Source organism: Sinocyclocheilus anshuiensis, unplaced genomic scaffold (assembly GCF_001515605.1).
Source record: "Sinocyclocheilus anshuiensis isolate Anshui unplaced genomic scaffold, SAMN03320099.WGS_v1.1 scaffold111, whole genome shotgun sequence".
In the NCBI taxonomy this organism is placed as follows: Eukaryota; Metazoa; Chordata; class Actinopteri; order Cypriniformes; family Cyprinidae; genus Sinocyclocheilus; species Sinocyclocheilus anshuiensis.
In genome coordinates this window covers 1,106,074-1,114,768 of record NW_015552549.1, presented here as the reverse complement: position 1 = coordinate 1,114,768, position 8,695 = coordinate 1,106,074, and the positions used below count along the sequence as shown (strand labels likewise).

Sequence of the window (8,695 nt, the reverse complement as noted above, 5' to 3'; positions counted from 1 at the left end):
TTCTTTCTTTGCATGAACATTTGGGTGGTGTTATGCAAATCTTCCCACATAGTGACGTAGACATGTGGCGGCGTGTTTAAACGAGGCGTTTTAGGAGGGTGTGGACGAGTCTTAACTTTTTTGAAGAATATCTCTTTAGGTTTGAGACTTTAGTCTTTGCAATTTTAGGGATCTTATCTATGCACAAACAGCTTGTAACACTCCAAAGAGAAAGGAAAACTTGAAATTGCATCATATGACCCCTTTAAGGAAACTTGGACCTGGACCTGTTGCTCCAGAGTTCCAACGCAAATCCTTACAAGTGCTAATCGAGTTATGCTGTTGGATCAGAGTTGGATCAACCTCATGATTTAAAAAAAAACATCACCATTCCTTAAATACTCAGAAACAGCTATGTCGTTGCTATAGTAGATACAGGCAGCACCTTTTCACTGATACAAAAGTCTTTGTGGGAACAATTAAGTCGTCATGAAGATTATCAGCCTAGTGGAGGTCAGACGTTCCTATTAGCAAATGGACAGAGGCAAAGTTCACTGGGTAAAGTTAATTGGGAATGTGAAGTCCAGGGGCAAAAGATAAATGCAACTTTCTATATTATGCAAGACTCCAATCTAACCATACCAATTATCCTGGGAATTGATTTTTTTATTAAAGTGGTATTGGAAAAGATGGTATTGGATTTTAACAAAGCACAGTTCCAGCTATCTACTTCACCGGAACCAAAGATTTTTTCTTTTATGCATCACAATGGCCACTCTTAGATTTACTTTTATCTAGCCATGCCTACTGTTAGTTCAGAAGATCATCAGCAGATTCTTCGAACCACACAAATGGTAGATTCAGACCCCATCATTCAAAAGAACTTGGAGGAGTTAACGTTAAGTTGGCCCACAGTGTGCACTCAACAGCTTAGCAGAACAAATTATGTCAAGCATTGTATCACTACCATAGATAGGTTTCACTGGAGAAACATCCGTTCATTGAGTCCCAAGTTCAAGAGCTTTTGGAGAAAATAATTTTCCGATCTCACCATGGGCATCACCGGTGGTTGTTGTACCGAAGAAGAATGGAAGTTCTAGGTTTTGTGTTGATTATAGGGTCTTAATGCTAAGACACATCTAGACGCTTACCCAATGCCACAAATTCAGCTAATTTTGGAGTCTTTACACTGTGCCACTGTTTTTATAACTCTTGATTTAAAAAGTGGTTACTGGCAGATGGAAATGGAAGTGGACAGTATTGAGAAGACAGCCTTCACAACCTCCTCAGAGATATATACATTTCTTTGTCTCCCGTTTGGGCTGAAAAACGCCACTGCATCATTCCAAAGACTCATGGAACACTTGTTGATGGAAGCAAAGTCCCTTTAAGGCAAGTCATTTCACTTGGCAACCATCTTTAAAATGCCTCTTGGGCATGCAAGTGCAGTACCTCTTTTAATGGGGAAACATCAAATTCTCCAAAACTGTTCACTAAGCTTACGATTAATTTTCATATTTGAAATCACCAATAAAATCTGACAACAACTGTCTCATAAATTTTGTTTCTTTTGCTCAAATAGCATTGTAAAAGCTTAATTTTCAGGCTAGACCAGCCAGTTCACATGCGCAGTTTGTTTCTATAGCAACCGGGACTTCTAATGGCAACTGCAGTAACATGATGACTTATACCGATTATGGATTGGCTCTTTTATTCAGAAGGCGGGGCTTCCTTCGATAAAGCAGCCATATTGAGGATTGCATTTTTCCCCATTCAAAACTATACAAGTGACACATCTTGGGTAATCTATAGTCTTTGAGGGAGTAAAAGGAAAGTGCTGCATGGTCTATTTTGATGACATTGCTGTCTATTCTAGTAACATCACCGAACATTTCCAGCATCTTCAGCAGGTATTTGCATGTCTTCATAAAGCAGATCTCACCCTAAATCTTATAAAGTGTAACTTCATCCAATGCTCACTTGCATTTCTCGGACATATTGTGACTCCAGAGGGAGTGAAAACTGATCCAGCCAAAGTCTCCACTGTCAAATCTTTTCCTGTACCTCCAAACATCAAGGATGTACAACATTTTTTTAGGACTGGCCGGTTGGTACCATCACTTTATCCCGCGTTTCTCTGAAAGAGCAGCTCCATTACATGCACCGAAACAAAAGAATGCCAAGTGGGAATGGACTGAGCAATGCCAGCAAGCTTTTAAAGACATTAAACAAGAACTCATGCAAGCACCTGTATTAATCACTCCTGATTTTAGCAAGGCTTTTACAGTTCAAACCGACGCAAGCGATATCAGCCTTGGAGCAGTCCTTACCCAGAATATTGAAGGGGAAGAGCGTGTTGTTGCTTTTGCATCACGTTTGTTAAGAGGCACTGAAAGATCCTACTCTGTATCAGAAAAGGAATGTTTAGCAGTTGTATGGGCTGTAGAAAAATGGAGGAAGTATCTGGAAGAGAGAAAATTCGATGTCATCACCGACCACACCGCATTGACATGGCCATTTCAACACCCTAAGCCGCCTTCTCGTCTGATTCATTGGTCCATAAAACTGCAGGGCTTCCATTTCACTGTAAGGTATCGAAAAGGACAGTGCAACTTTGTTCATAATGTTTTATAAAGGGGTCTCCATACCACCCCAGACATCCTACTCATCAGTACAGCCACTGAATCTACATCTCTACCATTCAATTTACTGGTTAATCTCTCACAAATAGCCAGAGAACAAAATAATGACCCAGAAATCCAATAGTTAGCAACCAAAGTCGGAAAGCAACCTATACAGAAGATATGATGAGAGTTCATTATGTGATGGAGAATGGATTTCTTTTTTGGTGTGTTCCGGGGTGGTCAAAAGGGCCAGAAAGGGTAATTAGTCATCTCCAATGCTTTTAGACAGATATTTTTGCAGTATGCACATGTCAATCATCTCAGTGGTCATTTATGGAAGATGAAAACCTTACTCAGGCCACTAGAAAAGGTATACTGGCCTGATATGATAATGAGACGGATAGCTGTCGGAATTCCGCTTTGCTATAAGCTCAGCATGACACAAGACAGTACAGGATTTTCACCTGCAGAGATAGCTCTTGGCCTGTAATCTGAAAGGACCAATGGAGAGAGCCCTCCAAAAGCCTCCCGATCCTGAAAATCCTGCTTATCCTATCTTGGATCATCAAGAACTGCTCATCAGCATGGTAAAGGAAAATGTGAAATGAGCTCAAGTCAAACAAAATAAGTACTACGACAAATGACACAGATCATGTGAATTTCAAGTTGGAGACGTAGTTTGGGTTCGTACCCATCCCTTATTTAAAGCAGATGATGGCTTCATGGCTAAATTGTCACCTAAATGGAAAGGTCCAGCGGTAATTAAAAAGAAATTAGGTCCGGTAAATTACAGAGTTTCTTTTATGGTTGATCCTGTCTCCATAGACTCTTAGCATGTACAGAATCTTAAAATTTGTCACGGTTGGGACAAATTTTCCATCGAGGGGAGGAGTATGTAACTGACCATAGTACGGTTACTATGTTTTTTTTGTTTTTATTTTATTTTGGTGTAGTTCCTCTACTGTAGGCTATAGGCTGTTCTCCATTTGGGGATAAAGTGTAGATAGGCAGTAGAGTAAGATATACCTGTTTGATTAAGGGAAAGCATGGCTTTCTCTCATGTAACCTTAATTTTAATGCTTAATGGAGTTCGGATTGAGAAACAAATGCTTCCAGCTCAATCATGTAAGTGTTCTAGCTTGTTTTGAACTTTGCACTTAGCATACTTTGCACTTTGTAACTATGCACTTACTTTGAATATAGTTAAAATAGCGGTGCAATTATGGGCTGTTGTTATATGCTAATGCTAGTTGTGTGTTTGTTTTGTAGAAGAACTCTTTTTTTCTGTCTCTCCTCCTTTCTTTTGTACTGTGACTTACTCATTGTTGGACTAATGAATAACCTGATCAAAACGCTTTGCTCATCGTGCTGAGATCATTCAAGATTGCAATGCACACTATGTTTTAAGGAAACTTGGAGTGCTGATCGTTTGGAATACTTTTTCTATCGGACTATTGGATTTTTTTGCCTTCTATCATCATTGGGGTCTTCAATGTTCGTGTTCAGTGCCTGCTTCGGCTGAGAGACTCGTATTCATTCAAACAGACAAGTTTTCTTTTCTTTTACACAGATTAATGACACACAATTTTTTTGCACTCAAATGACTTTATTGATTCTTTTTCATGCATATACAGAAGTGATTTGTGGTTTGCTTTATTTTTATATAAACACTTCAAAATAGTATACCGTGTTCTCTGTGGTTTTCAGTCGAGGGCCCTCCCTTAAATAAAATTTTGTGATTTAGCCCCCTTGAGCATTCTCATGGAGACGGTTACATAAGGAATATATATAAACATATAAACATCTATTTCTGTTAATACAGAAACAGAAAACAAGCTCATCATAGAAGAGGTGTTTTCAAGTCACTGTATGTATGATTTGCATTTTGAATACATTTTTAGATAGAACAAACAATGAGCATCATGCCATTGGTCCACATTTCAATGTGTATTTATTCAAAACAATTACTTTTTATTCTGTAAACTTGGTGTACATTATGACTCATTGTTTTGCACTTTTCAATTTGCTGGGTGGTGGTCTCTGTTCTAGAGTCATTACCAGAAGCTGCCATTCTTATTGTACAAACTCATCCACATGTAACCTCAAAAGCCTCCTCTCCAGAGTAAATAACAGCCACATGGGCATAGCGCATGACCACACACACATACGAGACAAATCAGGGTCATTAGGGTTTGTTCCTTTGGGTACTACACAAACATCTGCTCCAAAAGCCAGTTTTTCTGGAGTCTGTGGCTTTAATTAAAGTTTATAAACCTTTAAAACATGGGATTATGTGGGTGAAGTTGTACTAAAGTCTCTTACAAACAAGACCAAATGAAACCTAAGAAAAAAACATGCTCCAGAAGTCGGAAAGCCTTTCAGATAGAAAAACAAACATGAACAATTGAGAAGGGGAGAAAATAAAAGTCATTCACAAACATCAACACAGCATGATCCCTGTGAATAACTCATGAGATGTGTGTGTTGGGATGTGTGCAGCAGATGAATGGGGGCTGATGCTACACTCCACTGAGTCTTTTTAAAACTCAAGACAGGGGGCTGAGAGAGACCTGTGGCCTGAATCAGTCACCTGTCAGCAGGACCACAGGGTAAATAAACAGTGAGAAATAGGTTTGAATAGGTTGTATTTATTTATTTTCATGTGATTTTTCTTTTGCATATGAGGTTTCTGCCAGCTCATTTCAGTTTTTTCCATTCTCCACTCAATCACCTCTCTGCCTGTGTCACCATTACTCAAATGAGTGACAATCTGGAGTAATATGATGAACAGACCACCTGGCTGACCTCTAGAACAAAGCTTCTCTCCTATTACAATTGCAAAGAATCTTCAGAGACTTCTTGGCTGCCCTGAACCACATTTTATAACACACTATGCTTTTCTGTAGTAGAGCATGGCATTAACAATGCCAAAGTCATGAGTTCAACTTCCAGGGAAAGCAAGAATTGAACAAATATATGTTTTATAACAGCAGTGGCGCCTGCAGGTGTATGGCTGTACGCACTGTCCGTACCATGAGTGCTCAGACTGACCTGAGATTTGCCCCGCAAACTTTTCAGCAGTTATTATAGGCCTGTGTGTCCCGTATTTCTGTCGACTGAACCAGCCAGGCCATTAATTATGAATTTATCAGTCTTTTGCATGCCAAAGTCAATTTCTGCATATAAATATTACGCCAAACAGAAGCAGAAAATCGTGCTATACGCACTTTCATGAGATCGGGTTAGCCTACAGCAATTAATTTGTTGGCTATTTTACAAATGGGAATACGACAAATTCATGACAATGTTTTACATTCAAGCTACCCATAATAAAATGTATAGTTAAAAGTACTTTGAAAGTGTCTGGAATGTAATAAAGTAATTTTTAAACCTGTTTTTAAAGCATTTGCTGCATGGATAAAAAAATAGGCTAATAAATAATTCACATATCAGACAAAATTGCATTGCAGCAAATCCTTTAAATTTTAAGGTATTCAGAACAGAGCAACATAAAATCAGAAAATATAAGCAGCTATACAATTATGGGACAAAGTTTTACATATATGCCATTAAAATTTGTGTTTTATTTTTTAATTGTACAGAATTATAAAATAAAACACAAATTATAATAGTACCTGTTTTAGGATTTTGCTTATTTTTATATTTTAGACATCCATCAATTATTATGGTGATGAAAAAAAAAATGACTCGCCATCTCCTCATTGGATGTGCCTTTAGAGAGAAATGCACGGATTACATAATGAAAGCGTTTCTATTTTCGATTTGAATTATTTCATTTTAAAGTAGTAATTTAAAGCTTTCTATATATTTTTATCATGTCTGTGAGGCAATTCGCTGAGTTTAGGTTCATCATTGTGAAGCGCTCCTGCTCAAGACCGAGACGGCAGAAAGCGTTTATTTTCTTTATTTTATAAAAGCACAACGTTTTGTTGATATTGTGAGTGCACACAAATAAATCTAGACCCTTTGCAGTTTAGAATGATGTATTACTCTTACCTTTATGAACAAAAATGACTGCGTATTTTAAGTTGTTTCCACTGTTAGAAAAAAATGCAAGTGATCGCGCAGGCGTCTCCATGTCCTGCAGAGCGCGCTTCAGCTTCCACTCTCCACACAAACGATTGGATATGCGTCTAACAGTGCACATTCATCTAGGTTAAATGTTTAAACTAGCGTTGTGATATGCTTGAACTGTCTGCTTTATATATAGATTTTATTTTAGGCAAGTCGTGATGATTTGAGATGGCTAAATTGATCAAACATATAGGCTATGATCATTTCAATGTCTGCCGCTGGCTGCTTGGTCGTTACTTAAAAAATAACATAAAATAAAATAAAAAATAAAAAAAACTTACATTTAACGAACAAAAAAAATGCTCCAAACATTTTTTTTTTATTAACTTTATAAAAAAACGAAACAAAATATAATCACTTTTCCATTACATACAAAACTGAACCATTTTAATAGCTGAAACAGTAGTATAAGCTTTTTTGTGAAAAGGGGAAAAAAGGCTGGCTAGGGCCTATATTTGAGGCCCGTGCAGGGCTCTAATCCACTTCATCCAACGCTGTTTTGTTCTCTGTTTTCATGTGTGAGCATGCTCTTGATATATGTATTTTACCATTTTGTTGAGTTTAAAACGTGTGACACATTCGTTCTGTTTCACTGATCATTTGGTTGAAAAAAAAAAAAACCTCTGTGCGTACCCTCGGAAGAAATCCTGCCGGCGCCCCTGTATAACATTGTAATGATTTAGCCAACCAGATATCATGAGAAAATTAATCTTTTTTTTTCAAGGTTGTGATTTCGTATGAATTTGTACGAAGTGATCTGTATGGATACATACCATTTTTATAAGTAAACATAAAGGTTCACACTCTAGACCTAACATTCAATGGTGCGTAAGTAGATCGTACAAAAACATATTAATAAGATTGTACAAATTCATATCAATTAGTCACTAATTCACCAAAATATAAAATGCCAGAAGAGTGTGTTTGATTTAGCTTTGCTGGGTTTTAGGTAGCAAGGAGGAAACTAAATAAGTAAATTGATCTGCTGATGAAAGTCATTCATTCCCTCACAAAAAGTACCATGGTGGAGAGATGGTAATACCATGGTACTATCATGGCCATTTTAATGATACCTTATTCATTTACCATGGAATAACCCAAATATTGTCATATAAAAATGTGTCACTCACCCACATAGTGAAGGTAGAGGGCCAGATACTTGTACTGGAAGAGGGGGTTGTTGTTGAGGCTGCTTCTCTGGATCTTCTGGAAGAAGGAGCTGACATCCCAGCGGTACAGCACCTCTAGTAACATGATACTGGGGACCCGCAGGCCCACATTCAGCACCGCCTCCACCCGCTCCTTCACTGCCATCACTCCTGACTACCGCCAACCACACACAATTCACTGGCACTATCACACACCAGCACTGCACTGATACGAGATAGAGAGACACAAACAGAGATAGAGAGAGAGGTTCATGACAGTCTGTCAGTAAAAAAAGGTGTTGTCTGAAGACAAGCCCTAATCACAAGAGAAGCTCTGAAAACAAGACCAAAAAACTGATTCAGAGAATTATTCCTCAACTGAATACAGCAGAAAATACAAAAAGTTTGTGTAGGCTGTAATTAGGCAGACTAAATATAAAATGTGGCAGCATTGTGCACTGAAGTTTAATGGACAGAGTCAAACATAGGTTATTACATAACCTGTTTGTTTCCTTAGGGCTGCTTGTTTTTAAAACTCACATAAAACACAGCGCAGACAGAGCATAAAAACAGTGTAATATAATGTATACCATAACCTAGCAAATAATGCAGGTAACTTGTCAAAGTTTCCATAAAACTGTAAGCAGCAGCCTTATAGGCAAACAGTTACATAATGCTGAATGCAATGCATCTGTTTTGCACCCAGTGTGCTAAGTATACACACTTCTGAGGGACTGTCAATTTTTGTAAATTCGTTTGTAAAATAACTTCGGTGGGGCATTTTTTCGGACCCAATAATCACCTGTGTTCGCGCATAATTTGTCAATTAAAACGTCTATAAGCTATCTT

The 8,695-nt window shown here is 38.0% G+C and overlaps 1 protein-coding gene across 2 annotated transcripts in view; it reads right to left on the bottom strand.

Annotated features, from left to right (window-relative positions):
* The window catches only part of LOC107664350 (RING finger protein 145-like), a 26,986-nt gene that overhangs the window by 16,784 nt on the left and 1,507 nt on the right, over positions 1-8,695 (bottom strand). For both annotated transcript variants that reach the window (XM_016454892.1, XM_016454893.1), the window contains exon 2: positions 7,829-8,072. In XM_016454892.1, coding sequence (XP_016310378.1) covers positions 7,829-8,012 — 184 coding nt within the window. In that variant the 5' untranslated portion in view covers positions 8,013-8,072. The remainder of the gene's footprint in view (positions 1-7,828; positions 8,073-8,695) is intronic.